At 44.5% G+C, this 19,055-nt stretch overlaps 2 protein-coding genes across 3 annotated transcripts in view; one reads left to right on the plus strand and one right to left on the minus strand.

Moving 5' to 3' along the window:
- The window catches only part of EFCAB11 (EF-hand calcium binding domain 11), a gene marked incomplete at both ends in the record, with an annotated part of 143,161 nt that extends 134,170 nt beyond the window's left edge, over positions 1–8,991 (minus strand). Inside the window, 3 exons of the mRNA XM_079701009.1 lie at positions 4,417–4,462; positions 8,143–8,238; positions 8,917–8,991. Coding sequence (XP_079557135.1) covers positions 4,417–4,462; positions 8,143–8,238; positions 8,917–8,991 — 217 coding nt within the window. The remainder of the gene's footprint in view (positions 1–4,416; positions 4,463–8,142; positions 8,239–8,916) is intronic.
- Positions 8,992–15,450: 6,459 nt separating this feature from the next.
- The window catches only part of TDP1 (tyrosyl-DNA phosphodiesterase 1), a gene marked incomplete at its 5' end in the record, with an annotated part of 71,712 nt that continues 68,107 nt past the window's right edge, over positions 15,451–19,055 (plus strand). For both annotated transcript variants that reach the window (XM_079700226.1, XM_079700227.1), the window contains one exon: positions 15,451–15,997. In XM_079700226.1, coding sequence (XP_079556352.1) covers positions 15,451–15,997 — 547 coding nt within the window. The remainder of the gene's footprint in view (positions 15,998–19,055) is intronic.

Consider the following 19,055-nt stretch of genomic DNA (forward strand, 5'->3'; position numbering starts at 1 on the left):
GACTAATTTACTTTGTAACCTTTTGAAATATACTTAAAAATTAATTACTAGGAAAAGATGCTGTGACAGGAAGCATCCTAATCTGATGGGGAAGTGGATATGAGAGTACCTATAATATCCCTGATATTAAATGCAAGGGATGTGCATACGGGAGCAGGTCCCGGAGCACATCACCAAAATCGGAAAGTCCTCGTAAGGGAAGCCTACTTTCAGCATCAGAAACTCCAGTTCTGAAGCAATCCTTAGACTATTATGAATTTGAGAAGATGTCCCATAATAAGGCAGTCTTCATTATACATAAGAGAACTCAGGTGTGGGATAGGCCACATGAAGGGAATGTAGAGAACCTCATTCAAAACCTAAAGCTTTAATGTACATCAGAACTAATATTAAAAGGAAGCTCCATGACTGCAAAAATGTGAGAACTGTTTCTGCAGGAAGTCCAAATCCAAGCATTAGAGAACTCAGGAAGGAGAGGAAATGTTCATGAAATTTACAAAATATCTCCAGCCTCAAGTCAACCCTCTCTCAAACATCAGAAAAAAAGAAAAGGCAGGGGAGGAAACTAACAACCACATACTTGGAAGATCCTTTTGCCAGCGACCAGTCCTCATTTTATATCAGTGCACTCACACTCAACAGAAACCTTTAGAATGTAATGAAGGCGGAAAAACCTTCTGCCAGAATTTACCCTTCAGTGTACATCAAATTACCCATAGAGAAACCATATGAATGTAACACATGCGTATAAGTCATATCTTACTAAATGTGAGATAATACACATGGGGGGAAACTCAAGATATTGAATGTGGAAGGTTTTTTCAGAAGTCAGCCTTTCCATCAGAGAACTCACTACACCTGTAAAGAACGTGGGTAACCTTTCTTCCAGAATAACACCTGTCTGTACATCAAAGAACTGGTTAAGGAAAGAAAACCTTCCGTGTGAAGTCAAATCCCTAATTCAGAACCAAAGAACACACATAAGGGAGAAAATCTCCGGGAATAAGGAATGTGAGAATGCTCTTGGCAAACTACGCGTATTTATGTAGAAACACTACATAAGCAAGAGCAGCGTAACACATGCATCCAGACAGAATCACTCACTGACTCTCAGGGGACTCCTAAAGGAGAGAAACCCTAACAATGCAAAAAATGCGGGAAATCCTTCTGCCAGAAGACAGAAATCTTTATAGACTGGAATATTCACATAGAAACCCAGAGAAAATATGTAAGGAAGGCTTCACCAAGAAGTTACAACCTAAATTGAACAGCAAAGAAACAACATTTGAATACTTTGAAAGCGTGAAAATTTTTAACATGAAATTTAAAGCCTGGGGAAATTCCATCAAGTTAGGGAGTATGTCAAAAACAACTTCTCCTAGCAATAACATTGTCGAAAAGTCATGTTTAATATGTGATACCAAACCTGTATCCAAAAAATAATCTAGTAAACTCTTCTGTAAATCCAAAATTTATAAATAAAAAGTTTTTTTTTTTTTTGCGGTACGTGGGCCTCTCACTGTTGTGGCCTCTCCCGTTGCGGAGCACAGGCTCTGGACGCGCAGGCTCAGCGGCCATGGCTCACGGGCTCAGCCACTCCACGGCATGTGGGATCTTCCCGGACCGGGGCACGAACCCGTGTCCCCTGCATCAGCAGGCGGACTCTCAACCACTGTGCCACCACGGAAGCCCAATAAAAAGATTTTTAAAAAGAAAAAAGTCAAGCCAGTCTAAAGGACACAGGAGCCAGCTCAAGGAGGCACTCAATGGCCAAATCTGTGGTAAGTGGAGCACTAAAATAATTAAGTATAGTAATGAATTATAAATCATTAAAAACATACAAATTCATGAGTCCATACTGATAAAGGAGAGATATATTGATCAATCAAGAAGATGGGAAGTCTCTTGCTTATAGTAAAAATGCCAAGGGCTAACTGAAAGAAGCACAGGGATTATAAAATCATTACTTTGCGGGCTTCCCTGGTGGCGCAGTGGTTGAGAGTCCGCCTGCCGATGCAGGGGACACGGGTTTGTGCCCCGGTCCGGGAAGATCCCACATGCCGCGGAGCGGCTAGGCCCGTGAGCCATGGCTGCTGAGCCTGCGCGTCCGGAGCCTGTGCTCTGCAACGGGAGAGGCCACAGCAGTGAGAGGCCCGCGTACTGCAAAAAAAAAAAAAAAAAAAAATCATTACTTTGCAATCATATGGCAAAAACTGGATCAGACAAGAATCATAAATGGATACCAAATCCAGGCGGAAATTTTGATGAGAAGCAGAATATCTGCAACGTCAAACGTGTCTCTCCACAGGCTGCTGATTAGTTGCAAGGGAAGAAAATATAAAGAGAAATAATACAATGGAGAAATCCGACAATGTTTTGACTGGTGATAAAATTAGTATCTACGAGAGACAGACAGACATCGTGTGCCCCCAGATGTGGCGCACTGAGAGGGACATATCACCCACATAGGATTCTGGCTGAGGGTGCTTAACCTCAACCTACTTACAGAGAAACGTCATGCAAACACAAGATGAGGGCTGTTCCTAAAAAAAGGAAACCATGAGGGGTGGGCTATTTCCTCAAAAATATCAATGTTGTAAAAAGGCAAAAAAAGGGGCTTCCCTGGTGGTGCAGTGGTTGAGAATCTGCCTGCTAATGCAGGGGACACGGGTTCAAGCCCTGATCTGGGAGGATCCCACATGCCGCGGAGCAACTAGGCCCGTGAGCCACAACTACTGAGCCTGTGCGTCTGGAGCCTGTGCTCCGCAACAAGAGAGGCCGCGATAGTGAGAGGCCCGCGCACTGTGATGAAGAGTGGCCCCCGCTTGCCACAACTAGAGATAGCCCTCACATGGAAACGAAGACCCAACATAGCAAAAATAAATTAATTAATTAATAAACTCCTACCCCCAACATCTTCTTTTAAAAAAAGGCAAAAAAAACAAAGAAAAAAATGTTTATAGAAATATCCCAGATTAAAGGAGGCTAAAGAGACATGATACCAAGGACTAATTCCTGTATTAAATGAGGAAAGATGTTAATAAGGACATAATTAGATCAAGTGACAACATTGCAATATAGACGGTAAAGCAGATCAAGTGACAACATTGCAATATAGACGGTAAAGCAGATAAAGACAAGTATCAATATAAACGTATGATGGGTGTGCTGTGGTTATGGACAGCTCGGCGAGAGGATGGAGAAGTGGCAGAAAGTGCAGAAGAGAAGGTAGATGGGGTGAAATATGAACAGTAAGTGAATCTGGCTAAAGGATATACAGCTATTCTCTGCACTATTTTTATTTTGCAACTTTCTGTAAGCCTTAAATTACATCCCCCCAAAAAGTAATTTTTGAAAAGCCAATTCAGCATGCTCTGGACCCTACCTCCTCAAACAATACGTAGTTATCTCTCTGTCTCATCTGCCTTTCCCCTCTTCACTAGATCATTCTGCTAAGCTTAGAAACATCGTCTTCATGTTCCAAAAAAAGGCAAACAAAGCAAACAGCTCTTGATCCACAGCTACTGGACCCACTGAAAGACTTTTCTACTCACATTGTCACTTTGCCACTTTCCCTTTATCTTCAAACCACTGCAGCCTGGCCTCTGCCCCCATGACGTGCTGACACTGCTCTTCCTAAAACCACCCGACACCCCCGGGTTGCCAGCTCCACGGATTCTCTTCAGTTCTTTTGCTACTTAACCTTTCAACAGCGTTGGACGCTGTCGACCATACCTCTTCCCTGGAATAGTCACTTCTCTTGGCTTTTGATCAAATACTCTTGATTTTCCTCTGGCCTCTCTGCCCCTCCTAAGTCTCCTTTGCCATCTCTTCATCCCCTACCTGGCTTTTAATGGTTATAGTTCCTACGGGCCTCAGTCTACACTCTCCCTCAAGGGGTCTCATCCACTCCCATGGCTTCAAAACCATCCAAACGCTGATGACTCTCAAACTTATTTCTGTGGCCCAGATCTTTCCTCTGAATTCCATACTCATACAGCTCAATTGCCTTGACATCATTGGCCGAAACCTCTCAAACTCAACATATTCAAAATTGAACTCTTGCACTCCCCAAACCCTAAATCTTCTCCCCCAGTCTTCCCATTTCAGGAAGTGCCACTTCCACTCACTCAGCTGCTCAAGTCAGAAAACCTAGATCATCCGTGGGATGTTGAAATTATCAGCAACATTTTTTCTTTATGCTTTTCAGTGGTTTAAAATTTTCCTGCAATAAACATACGCTTATGAATACATTAATTAACTAAAATTAAAAGAACCAAACCTCGTTCTTTTTGGGTAATCAGAAACAAAACAAAGATTTGCTTAAACATAATGCTTTATAGCCTCTATATTTGTTCTTAGTTGTAGTTTCATGAATGTCTACATAAGAGTACGAAAAATTAACTTTCACATTACCGGAAGTGTTTGGATCTGCTGAGGACATCACAGAATCAGCTTCTATCTAGAAAAGAAAAAAGCCTAGGCTATACAATTTTATCAAATGTTTTCACAGTACAAGTTCTTAATTCCTGGGGTGCGGGGAAGGAATGTATTTTATGAGAAACCAACTTTGTTGAATCCAGCAGACAAGTAACATCACAGGACAGCTATAATAGTCATTTTTCTCTTCTATTAATAAGATACCAGATGCTGATCTACTACAGACTCTAATGGCCCCCAAAACTTTATTGCATTGACCAAAACAGTTTATCATATAAAATTAACTTGACTGTCACATATACAGAATAACCTAAAAGGTAACATTTCTGTTTTAGACAAATACAAGCAATTGTTACAATGGGCTCTATGGGTTTATTTAAAATTTTTTTCCTGACTGTAATAGTAACATGATGTAGAAAACATGAAACGTATTTTTTAATTATGAAGAAAAACATCTAAAAAACCAGCCATCCAGTGAAAACCACTGTTAACATTTAGGCCTAGTACAGCTTTTTTTTCCCCCTCCATGCATGTTTAAACATATTTGAGAATACACTGTATATTAAGTTCGGGGACCTGCCTTCACTAAATATTAAAACATAAGCATTTTCCCACATTGTTAAGAGAGCTTTATAAACGTCATGGAATTAGAATCTTGGCAACATCTGATGTAGCTTCTCCACCTTGGATTCCATGCCCTGCACTTCCCTGGTTCCTCCGGTCCCTCCCAGACAACCAGTTCCCAGTGCATCTTCTTCATGGAGTCCCCAACGACGTTTAAATGTGGGTAAACCCCATGTTCTCCCCTCAGGACATTGCCCTTCACACTCCACATACTCCTCTCGGGCAATGCCACCTCGGTCTCATGTTTTGAGCTACCACCCGTGAGGAATCCCCAATCTATCTCTAGCCCTCACCTCTCCACCCAACTTCAGATTCCTACATCTAAGGGAGGTGGCACAATCTGAGAGCAGATCTTTACCACCATCACCTCAACACCCAGCACAGCACTTAAAAAAGGAATGCACTTGGGGTGCTTGTAGCCTCCTCGAACTTAATATGCCCCAATCTGAACTCACTGCCTTTCCCCCAAACCTACTCCTTCTGAATTTTCTTATTTTCTTATCCCTTCAGTCCTGTTGTCACATCACTCTGATACGGCCACCACATGCAACCATGAATGACCAAGGCATAACTTCTCCCACCACCACAAAGCACTCCCAGACACTTTGTATCAGAGTCTACCTCCGCTGCTCTAAATGATGCCCAGATTCCTATTAAAGTTACTACAGAATTAGACCCTTCTCCTTGCCCTCCTCCCTTTCTGTTCTTAATCTCTTCTGTATCTTAGTATTTATCAGAGTTTTATAAGTCTCTCTACACTAAGCTGTGAACTATTTCAAAGTAGGGTCTATGTTCATTCACCTTTATATTTCTAGCAACTAGCAAGTACTCCTTTTATTAAATGGGAACACAATAAATTTCATTCTGTAAACATTTTCATGAATGCAGAAGTGATTTATTATTTTAGTGCCTTACTGCGTCATGACCTGCATTCAGTAAATATTTCATTTGCTGAAAAGCAATGTTTAAAAATAAAATCCCAAGTTAAATGAGGTAAAATAGCACTAGTGGGCTCTACATTTTTTAAGGATATACAGTTGTTTCAATGTCACTTTTTACATACTTCTATGTATGTAAACATGTCTTCACAGTTTACACTTTCATTTGTATCTGCTGGGCTGGATTAAGCTTTGTTGTGACTGTGACCAATATTCAGGCCACATGAGCACGTCTTATCACATCACCAATTAGTTGTAATAAATGTTCAATGTACACCAAAAAAAATTAAAAAATAAAAATAAAACCCCAAACCTCAACCTATTATAAGAGGAAAAATCTGTTAAATTTCACAGAGGGAATATATTAAGTGTCACTTAGTAAAACTTCATGATTGTTACAAATGATTGTTAAGTGTATAGGTGATTTGCTATATCAGTATTTCACTGTTTAGCGATCTGCAGTAAACAAGCATTTCCTCTGATTAAAAAATAAAATCCAAAACCTCAACCAAAAGTAAAAATCTGTTAAATTTGATGGTGTGTATGTACGTATGTTACCATATCTCTGTACTTGTCATTAAATTCCTCACTTACATGTTCTAAAGTTAAAATCAAGTAAGTAGATCCAAAGGTGATAAAGGTAGAATGAGACCAGATATCTTTCCAGATGAACCTGGGTTAAATTCAATGTTTCAAAAGCTGAGTCCACTTAGCTGACCTGCTCTGGAATTCCAGCTGAAATGACTGCAGGTTAACAGGAGAGCTGCAATTTCTGGGAGCCAGCCCTGAAGCTCCATAGTCAACCTCTCAGTAACTAAGCAACCCCTAGCAGTTGAACCTACCTGGGTGGTTCATGGGACATATTTATATCAACAGAACATATTAACAATGAAGTTGTAATACATTTAAGCATAATGAAGAACAGAAAAGTGGGACATCACGTGGTCCCTGGCTTTACAGGGCCTGCAATCTGACAGACAGGTAGAGCCCACTCATAAGGAACAATTGGGCCAAAGCAGTTGCCCAGCCACTTTGTCTAACAACAGCAGGAGGGACGACATTCCAGGCAGAGCCCTGAGTGCTCCCTCTGTTTGATGCCTGCAGTTGAATTTCTTAAACCTGGCCAAGATCTTGCCCCTGATTAATTCCAGGTCAGCAGCTTAACAAGAGGGATCCATCACTAGAATGGATGTAACAGACCAGAGGAGCAGCACAAGAACAGGAGGCACAGGAAACCTGTCCTACTAAAATGGGAGATTCACTGAAGTTCAGCTCAACTCTCTTCAATTAGTGCAAACTTTCCTGGAGAGCAATGCCCAACAAAATTTCAAATGTACCTAGCACTTGTATTTCTAGGAATTTATTCCACAGAGATATATTCACAAGCAGAGATATAGTTATAAGAGAATGCTCACAGCAGCAATATTTGTAGGAATGAAAAATAATAGAAACAACTGAAATGACCAAAACAAGGAAACTAGCTAAAGAGAATACTAAGCAACTATTTTTTAATGTGGTGTGTGTGCTTTTATGTTCTTCTATTGTGAAGTGAAAAAAGCAAGATAAAATAAAATAGGTATACTATGCACCCACTTTTCAATACAATGCTAGGCGTGTTTGTCAACACACAGGAAATTTTGGGATGATACACGAGAAACTGTTAATAATGGTAACTCCTGAGGAGTGGGACCCTTTGGTAGGGAGAGAGGGGATTTTACACCCAACTTTATACTTTTCTGGACCATTTTAATTTTTTGGCTATGTAAATGCATTATTTTCATAATTTAAATGGAGCAAAATTTTTTTTTTAATTTAAGAAAAAAAAATCCTGCATGTCACTTCCTCTGTGAATTCCTTCTGTTACAACATCCTACTCCCAGGCTTCCCTCTTGGAACCTCGCTAGCATCTCATACTTAATATTATTAGCAGCCTGGTGACTTAGTCTTGATGGATTCTAATTCATTCCTGAGTTGGATTCTTAAGACAAAAGTAAAATTCAGCACTGGACACATCTCTGAAATTGCTCAAAAGGCAGCGGTTTGCTTCATAAACATCCTAAGCTAGCCCTCTGCACTTTATTTAGAATCCATCCACTATTGTATTGTCAGCCCAGTCCCCAAATACAAAAGAAAGTTCTACCTTGGAGGGCTTGTATCCAAACAGCATTACAACAGCAACTTTAAAGTCCTCTCTGCTTAGATAGCCTTTGTTTTCTTCATCGCATGCTTTAAATACCTAAAAAACAGCAAATATCTTTAGTTAATAAGACAGAAACCGTTTGTTCTATTATTACTAACTTATATTAAGTTTAGACATCCCAAACCTAAAACTTAGCCAAGAGTAGGGCTGGGAAATGGAATTTCATTATCCTAATTTTAATCCTCAAGAAATCTTAATCTTCTGGGACTTCCCTGGAGAACCAGTGGTTAAGAGTCCGAGCTTCCACTGCAGGGGCCACGGGCTCTACCCCTGGTCGGGGAACTAAGATCCCGAATGCTGCCCACAGGGACAAAAAGAAAATCTTAATGTGCTAAAATTTACCCCCCCAAAAGTGCAAACGACTTAATCGCTGGGTTAATTCCTTTAAACCATTCGGATAAATTCTACCGAAAATTCAATCCTAGAATTGGGAAGGTGAGGCAAAAGGGCTGGCTTTGAAAGGCGGGAGGAGAGATGGAGATTACAGCTTGTTATGCACAGACTATGTCGCGGAGAAAAGAAGGAATTGGAAGTAGAACACTGGACAGGGATCCAGAAGCCTTGCAGCCCTAGCCTCGGTCATTAACCATGACACTTCGGAAGGACAGTCCAGCCCCTATCTGTGCAACAAAGCTGAGTGAGAGCCAGGCGGGGTGACGGAAGTGAAAGTCCCGGCTCAGGTTAAAAGTCCGAGACAGCCCTCCGGACACCTACTTCCACCCACTTCTTGTGTTCTGACTGGCTGGCTTCCCACATCCGCGGCCGGGCCCCGGCCTGGGAGAAAAACATCGCGACAGCCACACGGGAGTCGGGACGGCTGAACTCGCGACCTCTGCGGCCTACGCCCGGCTTGCAGCGACCTCCCGCCAAACTCCTCTCAGCTCAGGAAGCTGAACTTGGGCGGGTACCTCCAAAGTCTTCTCTTATTGGACGGCCTGTGAGCCACTGGCGTTGACCCCGCAGCTCTATTGGCCAGAGACTTTGTTTAATAACGTTTCCTTGGAACAGCCTATGGCGGAGGGGCTTCCAGGCCCGCCCCAGCCTTGGCCCCGCCCCTCTCGTCCCTTTAACTCCTGGCGCGCGGCTGTGGATCCCACTCACCCAAGTGCTGTTTCAACGTGTCCTTCATGATTCTTTTCATTTTCTGCCCCCACACCTTGTAGTAAATTACTTTTGATAATTTTGATCAATGGAACTATGCTAAACATTATAGGAGACACAAAAAGAGTGTGAACAAAGCATAAAAGAAACCAATCAAAACAAGACCGGGGCTCCCGTGCAGATCAGCAAGTCATTGGAATCGAGCCCTCCAGGGTAGCTACTGTGTCTGTTCCGTCCTCCCTACAAGCCTAGCACTGAGCACGGTACCTGGCACAAAACAGACTTTCAATAAACGAACCAAGTGAGCCCTTAGGACGTTTACCCCAAGTTATTTCATTCAGTCCTCTAGGAGAGGTGCCTGGTGTGAAGGAAACAGAATAATATCAACAGCACTGAGCCCAAATTCCACAGCAAACATCCTTATTAAAGCCAAGGACTATTGCGAGGGTTCCGCTTTGCAAAGGAGTTTACCTCACCTCTCTCTTCTGACAAATCAGTAAGATTAAAAAGGCAACACACACACACAGGCACACACGCCTCTTTCAACGAAGAAACGGGCATTCGAGGTTGAGTCTAAGGGAGCTCGTTTAACCTTTTATTTTACAGCAGGCTTTACACTCCGCTCCCCCAGGAGAACCCACTCCTCCCGGGACACCGGTCTCAGCCCTCAGCTTCCTCGAACCTCTCAGGTGATCCTGCCTCTGCCTTTAAAATACCCACCCCCTCCCACCCCCCCGCCACACACACACCTCGAGCTCCGGGAGTCCGAAGCTATGAGAACCTCTGCAAAGGGGATGAGTTTTGCTAATTAACTACGGGAGAAGTGAGGGAAATTTCTTTTCCTCTCTCCCCCTTTTAGGAGACGCGCCCAGGAGGTGAGAGGGGAGCTGGAGGCGGCCAGGACTTCTCTCCGCCCCTTCGTGCGGGAGCGCCCCCTCAGCCCCTCGTGACCCGGAGGGCTTTAGGACCTAGCTGCGGGCGTCCCGGAAGGGGAAGGGGCAGGGCCACTCCGCGCGCGCGGCCGGCTGGAGGGTTTGAAGCGCGCGCAGGCGCGAGTGGCGGCGGAGGGGCGGGATCCCAGGTGGCTGCGCGTTCTAGGGGCTTCACGTGAGTGGAGGCTGCGGGTTCCGAGGCCTCCGGTGCGGGTTCGGCAGCTGCCCGCGCTTTTGCTCCTTCCGGCCTGGAGTGCGGGCAGCCGGCGTCCGGCGAATTCTTGAGCGCCCCGCAGGGCTGGAGGTGGATCCGGAGGGAAGCGGAGCATCCTGTAAAGACACTAGGTAGGGTCCCCTTGCTGGGCCTCGGCTTCCTCCAGTAATAGTACCTCTTTGGCGCGAGCAGCTGCTGCTTGAGGAGACCAGAGTCCTGCTGGAGGGGTCCCCCTCCGCGGATTCTTATTCTGGCTCCTCCACGTAGTAGGCAGATGGTCTGGAGAGTTAGTGATAGCTAGCATGTTGGGCGCTTACTCTGTGCCAGGCACTTAAACTCTGTGTTTAGTCTCCCCATAAATGGAAACAGTTGTGAGCGTGAAATGAGTGTATGCCCGGTAAAGGTGAGCGCACAGAAAACAGTGTACCCCGGAATCAGCCCACTTCACTCCATCCCGATCGCCTTCATGAGCTACCAGAGTCCCTGCAGGAGCCGCCTCACTTCGACTTTTGTCTCCCTCCAAACCATTCTCCATACAGAGTTGTAGGGAACGTAATATTTTTAAAAAGTAGATCGGACCAAGGTACTCCCTTGCTTATTAAAAGGTACACTCCCCTTCAGTGGGGCCTACTGTTCTTAGAATAAAATCCAGGATCTTTAACTTACTCCTGCCCACCCCCTTCATCCTGGACCACCTACCTGTCTTCCTTACCCAAGTCTTTCTGCCTGTTTTTGGAGTTACTACAACCTTGTTCTGGTCTTTTCAGGTTGGGTTCCCTCACTTGGAATACTCTTCTTTCCCTCCCACACTTTTATTTGGCTCACTTAAATGTTAAATTCAGGATAGTCGAAGGTAAGGGCATCCCTGTCACTCTCTCATACCTGTAAAATATAATGAATATCTGTCAAGATATCTTGGCTTTTTTGGTTATTTTTGTTTGTGTCAGTTTGTACCTTTCTCCTTGAAATATAAGCTTTTCTAGGACAAATTGTTTCTATGTTGTTAATTTCTTATTCCCAGGGCTTGGCACATAGTAGCTGCTCAATAAATATTTTTCCAATGAACATACTCTGGGAGGTAGGTATGACACCCATTTCCAGAGGAGGAAGTTGAGGCTCAGCAGTTAAGTAACTTGCCTAAGTGCACATTTACCACCTAGTAATGACTGGATTTGAAATTGGAGTCATATTTGCCCACTACTGGCCACACCTGGCCTCAGTTGAGATTGACCCCCATGCCCTCCTGATGGTCTGCAAGCTCTATAAGAAGGGTCAGCTGGAAACATAAAAGAAATAGCCCAGCTGGGTCTGGGATGGTAGGGGGAGAGGAGGAGGCAGCAGCTTTAAGAGGAGTATCCATTTGTAGCCACAAATTTCTTTTTTTAGTATCTAATAGACACTCTAATGTTGTGAGTTGGCATGTGGTGGTAGAATTTCTTTAGATTTTTACCCTCCTTGGCATTGCAGCTTAATGCAGTGTTTGCCAAATATCAGTAATGTGGTCGGTTGCTTCCTCCCCAGTTTTGTCTCATTCTCAACATCTGTACTACTATTTGCTTAATATTTTCATTTGAACCCACTTTTACATAAAGACTATCTTTAAGAAGTAAACTTCAGTTATTGTAAATGTAATGGAGCCAGAAGATACCTTCTGTTGATGTTAAACCAAAGTGTTACTGCCTGCAGAAGAGCCCAAAGTCCGTTATTTGTTCAAAAGCAGGAATAGAGACATTTCTACAAACAGCTTTCTCCGTGATTAGACATTGGATTGGAATGGGAAAGGGAGGTACTTTCATAACATAATGTTAATGTCAGGTCCCAGTCACCTCTGCTTTGGGAAATACTGCACTTTGCTGACCCACTGAATGTCAGATCTCAGAGTCAGCCCACCTGTGTTGTAATTCTGATCCTGGTGTCACCACTTACCCAGAGTGTGGTGTTAGACCTGTGCTGTGCGAGACACTGCCCAGGGAAGACAAACCGTGAGCAAACAATTGAAGGAACACTTAGGTTCTATCCTTGTAAAGCTCTATGACTTGAGTATGAAAGCTGTCTGAGAATGCAGAGAATCTGGGCCTGTGTGAGAGAGAAATGAAATTCTGATCCTGAGACCAGATCCAGTCCTCCAAAGTAGAATCAGTTGCTGGTTAATCTTGGTGTTTACCAACAGCTCCTCTTCAACAGGCTAAGCGCTTTGACTGCATAGAGAGGCTGGTAACCTGCTAGGCTTAATGATTTGTTACAGTTTTATTAGCATATTACAAAGGTTTTTTTTGCCTTTAATTGGTAAATAATCTCAGGCACATTTTGGATTGTGAGTAGATCCAAAATTTAAACCATGTATAGAGAAGACAAAAACTTTTTTTTCTCTAGGAAATAAATGTCTTTTTAAAAGCTTTATTTTTTACCCACTTGTCCTTTTTTGGAGGGAATTCTCTGTCCTCCCCTCCCCCACCCCCACATGTGGTTCTAGAAAGTGTAGATAATGATAAAACTGAAAAATTTAGAAATCTCCTAAATAGCTCACACAGTCACTAAAGACGAATAAATATTTTCCTTTTAGAGTTCTCAGGATTTTTGAATTCCATTTTATTTTTACGTAATTGATCTGGGAAGAGGGGTGGTGGTGATCTCTAAGGTCTGCATACAGCTCCTTTTCTCAGGCCGGGAGCTGAACCCTTTTTTCACCTAAAAACTCTGAGACCCTCTCTTTGCTTTAGGATGGGGCAGGAATCTAGGGAGAACAGCCTGAGGAATCTCAGTCGAAGATTCTATTACTCATTGCCTAGCTTTAGAGCTGGTTTAGAATTCAGTGGAAGCTAGAGCTTACAGCATGGTAGTTTTCCCAGAGATGGTTCTTTTGTTCTTAAATAATTTTTCAGTTACAAACTAACTGACAAAATGGCTCCTCCAAAGTGAATTGTGATAGCAGTCTCCAGAGTCTGGAACACTAAGGGAACTTAAGTTTTTAAAAAAACAGTCAAAGCAAACAAAAAACTGAGCTGTTTAAGTAGGTGTTAAGTAGTGAGTCTGTCTTAACCTCTTTCATGGGAAAACCTGGTTCTCAGATCCTGTTAACTGTAACAATACAGTTCCAACAAGCTTGATTATGTGGTGTCTTAACCCTTATCGGATTAGAAACAATTTAGGGGGAAAAACCTACTCAGAGTTCAAACAGCCCCTAGAAGTGGGCTGAACACAGGGGGAAAGGACAGAGAACTTTTAGAAAACAAGACCTAGAGAGAGTCTAGGGCCCCTATTACAGGAGCAAGTGTCTCCATCCATCTGTGGTCCCTACAGCTGTGGCTGCAAAACACGGTCCATGCCAGGTGGGCTTAATAGTGACCCTGGGCCATGAAAAACGTGTCAAATTATTGTCTACATGCACTCTGCTTAAAAGGTCCTTGAAATGTGTAATTTACAGGAGAAACCTTATCTGACTTGGTCATTAATTGAAAAAGGTGAGAAGTTGTGCAAAGTGATAGATGCCTTAAAAAATACACTTTTTAGCTTGAAACATGAAAGTATATTCATTTGCAAGTCTTTCAGTGCAGAATTTAGCCTTTTTTAAGGAGTGTGGGCCGTGCTGCAGTCTGTCCTATATCTGCACTCATAACAGGTCCTGCTTACGCTCTAGAGCAAACATGTAGACACTCTGTCCACAATCTGAGCACACTCTTTTTTTTTTTTTTTTAATTTATTTATTTATTTTTTTATTAGTTTCTGCTTTATAACAAAGTGAATCAGTCATACATATACATCTGTTCCCACATCCCCTCCCTCATGCATCTCCCTCCCTCCCACCCTCCCCATCCCACCCCTCCAGGCGGTCACAAAGCACGGAGCTGATCTCCCTGTGAGCACAGACTCTTGAGTCCTATGATTTTCCTCTGGGTCTTGTACTAAAGTGTTTTTTTTTTTTTTTTTTTTTTTTTTTTTGCGGTACGCGGGCCTCTCACTGTTGTGGCCTCTCCCGTTGCGGAGCACAGGCTCCAGACGTGCAGGCTCAGCGGCCATGGCTCACGGGCCCAGCCGCTCCACGGCATGTGGGAGCTTCCCGGACCGGGTCACGAACCCGTGTCCCCTGCATCGGCAGGCGGACTCTCAACCACCGCGCCACCAGGGAAGCCCTATTTTTTTTTTTAAATCACACTAAGGAACTGTTCTTTAGTTATTTGGGAAATCTACTTAGATAGCCCTTTACCCTTGAATTCGTGACATTTTGTAGGTAAGAAAAGCAAAAGTTTCATCTGTTTTCCTCTTTTGAGAGCAAGGAAGTGGAAGTTAAACTGTGTGGTTTAGAAAACAAAGTAACGTTTTGCTTTAGTACAAGTTCTTTCTCTGCAGGTTTTCGTGGTTTGATTTAGGATTAGATAATCATTAAGTCAGTTGGGTCCTCATGGAAGCATCCCTAGATAATGTATATATAGAATTGATCATTTGATACTGTCTTGAGGATTTTGTTAAGCTTTATGGTAAGTAGCTTATCTTGGGGGAGTAAGAAGTAGTCCCTGAAGTCCTTTGGGCTTCCATACTTGGGCGAAGAATAGGTGATAAATTCCAATTTGAGCTTAAAAATATGAGCATAGTCAGAATTACTCCTGAAATTCCTTAAGCTGACCTTAACCCCAAACACCTGTTGGAAGCTTCAGGGCTAAGAGTGGACATTTTTGTTTTGGACTTTGGCTCAACGCCATTTCCTCAGGCATTTAAGAACAAGGTCTAGGTGGAAAGACAAAGGGAGAGAAGCAGGAGGTGAGCGGGATTTTCGCCATCACTTTATTTGCCAAGTTCTCACAGCAGATTGTGGTGATGTGCCATGAACACCTACGGAGCAGCTGATGTTAGTGACACGTCTTGGCATCTGGTTAAGTGTCAGGTGTGCTGTATGTGTCCTAGAAGCTCAGGACACGGAATTTGAGAGCAAGAGCGTGAGTGTGCCAGTGGCCTGGTGGATGGGAAATAACGAAATTTCCACCTTTCATTTCCAGAGGAAGTGTCATGTCTCAGGAAGGCAATTATGGGAGGTGGACGATATCCAGTAGTGATGAAAGTGAGGAGGAAAAGCCAAGACCGGACGAGCCATCTGCCTCTTTTCTCCCGCACGCTGAGCAGGGAGTAGCCAGTGAGCCAAAGTACACCTGTTCCGAGGCTCGGAAAGCTGCCCACAGGAGGAAGATTGCACCCGTGAAATTCAGCAACACAGATTCCGTTTCAGAAGCTTCACCTCCCAAAAGGCAGAAGGGCGGTTCCCAGGAAGGCCTGGGCTGGTGTCTCTCCAGCAGTGAGGACGAGCTGCCGCCAGAGACGCAGCAGAAGCAGCCTAAGGACACGGGGGTCAAAGAGGAGAAAGGCCTCCCTTCTCCCAGAGATGGTGCTGTCCCAGGAGCTGGGCATCCCAGCCCCTCGGCCGGCCACGGGCTTGAAACGTCAGGGGAAGGCCAGGACATCTGGGACCTGCTGGGTAAAGGGAACCCCTTCCAATTTTACCTCACTAGAGTCTCCGGAATTAAGCCAAAGTATAACTCGGGAGCCCTCCACATCAGGGGTGAGTGAAGCCGGGGGTCCGGGAGCTGCACTTGTGGGGCTCCCCGTTGAAAAACAGGAGGGCAGCCTAGAAGGGATCTCTTAAGAACCCTCTCAACTTCTCTCAGGGGGTAAAAAAACCCATTTTGACAAGCAGATGCATTCGTTTGACAGCAAACTTTGCTTAGGTCAGGAAGCCAGCGGGTGTCTCCCGGAGTCCTGCAGGTCACCCTGCTGGCACCCCTTGCACAGTGCTTAGAATTACTTAACTTGTAATTTAAAGGTTAAACTCGGTCGCTGACACTTTATTAACCGAGTAGCCAGCCCTTGACAGCAATAGTTCTCTCTGGTCCCTGGACCAGCAGTGTCAGCACCACCCGGAGCTTGTGGAACATGAAAATTCTCCGCCTCCTCTTCAGATTCCCAGCACCAGACTCTGGGAGCCTGTCCCTGCAATCTCCTTTAACAAGCCCAATCAAGTTTGAGAACCGTTGCTTGAAGCCTGGTTTTGGTTCCTGGCGCAGAAGCAAAACAAGAAGTGCCCTGATTTTTGGTTGCTGTGGTTAGTCCCCAGGGAGTATCTGTGTGATATTGTGATGTATACAGATATTTGGACTTCACTCCGGTTATAGTTGGGGTTTGGTTTTGGTTTTTGTCCCAGGTTCCTGAAATAGCTCCAAGGTAATGAAAGGTGAAAGGAGCATCTTTTGTTATTCCTAACAGTCCCCTTTCAGCCGCACCGGAGTGGAGGGTATGTTAATGCGATGACTTTTGTAAAACCCCTAGGAAGGGGGATGCTGGTTGCCTGGGGAACCAGCCTGGTGATTAAAGCTGGAACTTGCAGCCCTAACCTCCACCTCCGGGGAGGGCACAGGGGCTGGAGGTCGAGTTCACCGCCAAGGGCCACTGGTTTAGTCAGTCTTGCCTGTGTAATGAAGCCTCCGTAAAAGACCCCTCACTGGAAGGGTTCACACAGCCTCCAGGTTGGTGCCGACGAGGAGGTGCTGGGCCGTGGCGCACCTGCAGAGGGCATGGCCGCGCCCCGTCCCCCATACCTCACCCTGTGCATCTCTTCATCTGGCTGTTCCTGAGTTGTATCCTTTTATAATAAGCTGGTAATCTAGCGAGGAAAGTGCTTTTCTGAGTTCTGTGAGGCCTTGCAGCAAATTATCGAGCCCACGGAGGGGATGGTGGCAACCCCCAATTTATAGCCGGTTGGTCAGAAGCACGAGGGGTCCAGGCTTGTGACTGGCATCTGAGGTGGGGGCAGTCCTGTGGGGTCTGATGCCACCTCCGGGTGGATGCTGTCAGAATTGAATTCAGTCGTAGGACGCGCAGCTGGTGTCTGTGGAGGATTGGTCTGTGTGGGAACCGCCCTGCCTCCTGCTACACTTGGTGCAGAGAGGAAACAAGGGTTTCCTTTGAGAGAACGGCAGGGCCCCTAGAATCCCAGACACAGGGCCTCACCACCTGCTTGCTGTGTTGCTAATTAACAAAGGACCTAACATTCTTCAAAATTTCAGTTCACTCACCTTTAAACTGGGGATTCAGAAAAAAGGGAGATAACACAGGAAGTGCCCGGCACAGTATATTCACGTGGCAGATACACAAAATAAATGTTCTCACCCTTATTTCACATTACCTTTCTTGCCCACATTCAAGAATAGATTGTGTTCACTGTTAATAGTGTTTTAATTATATATCCAATGTATAATTACATCTTACGTGATGTCTAAATGTTGGTATATTTAATTCCATACTATAAAGAGTTTGATTCTACAAGGTGTTTATTTTTCCTTTTTGCAAATGTCTAGGTGCTTTACAGAAATATATACTAGATCTCTGTTCCATTTTATTTGAGAGAGATTGAAACAGGAAATAGAGAACTATGCAAGGTTTTGCTGTATATAATAAAGTGATAAAGACTGGCTATTAGTACCAAGATATGGAAGAAGGAGAGGTAACATGATAGGAGCTTTTATGTAGATTATCTCCTTTAATCCTCGAAACAGCCTTATGAGTAGATGTTACAGTTGTCCTCCTCGGATAGGTGACTGATCTGCAGAGAAGTTAAATAACCTGCCCAAGGTCATAGAGCCGGCAGATGGTACAACTGGGATTTGAATCCAGGCATTCCAGCATCAGAATGCATGCTCTTAAGCGTTTGGTGTACCACTCCAGCAAAGGCCATAATTGTAGGTTGTTTAGAAGATCTCATGGAGGAAGAGGGACCTCGGATGGGCCTTGAAAAATGGATAAAATTTAGAAAGGTAGAAAGAGGAGTGGCAGTGGGGGCAAAATGGGGGCACCACGTTGCAGTTTCTCTCTTGATTGTGCAACTCTCCCTTTAAGGTAGGAGCTTCCTTAGAGGACTTTTTCTTTCTTTTAAAATCTTTGTACCCTGGCATTTATCTCCACATCTGGAAGACAGGAGACACTCAATAAATATGGGTCAAATAAGTGAACGAGCCCAGTCTGAACCCTCAGGGTTGGCTTGGTGGTTAGAGCGGAAGTGCTGGAGCCAGAAGGTCTGTGTTCAAGTCCCGACCCTCCCTGTCCCCAGCTGTGTGGCCACGGGCGGCCCCCTAAGGAGAGACTCCCCATCTACAACATGGGTACAGACCCCCACAGACAGAAAATGGCTGCGAGGAGTGAGAGTTAACACATGGAAAGTACCAGGAACAGGGCCTGGCACCCGATGGGTCTTGTCCAAGTGAGGCTGTCATAATCGGTGGTGGCGATGACGGTTGTGTGCTTCCTCTCAGGGTGTAGAGACATGGCTTTCTGTTTTCTCTGAAGTAAAGCCTGAGTGGGTGCAAGGTGGGCCCTCCTTAGAGATGACCTGGGTGCTAGAAATATGAGCTTGGAGCTGCGGAGGCCTCTGCCCTCCCTCCACGGGAAGCAAGAGCCCTCAGGCTCCAGAGAGCTGTCTTGCTAGTCCCAGTCTGGGGAGGTTTCCTGCCGAGAGACTTCAATGAGCACTTGAAGGAGGTAAAAAATTAAGAGATCTGGAAAGAGGAAGGACACCATCGTTATTGTCCTTGTTGGCAGTTTGTAAGATTGCCCAGTCATCCAGTACT

The sequence above is a fragment of the Hyperoodon ampullatus genome (assembly GCF_949752795.1).
Source record: "Hyperoodon ampullatus genome assembly, chromosome: 3".
In the NCBI taxonomy this organism is placed as follows: Eukaryota; Metazoa; Chordata; class Mammalia; order Artiodactyla; family Ziphiidae; genus Hyperoodon; species Hyperoodon ampullatus.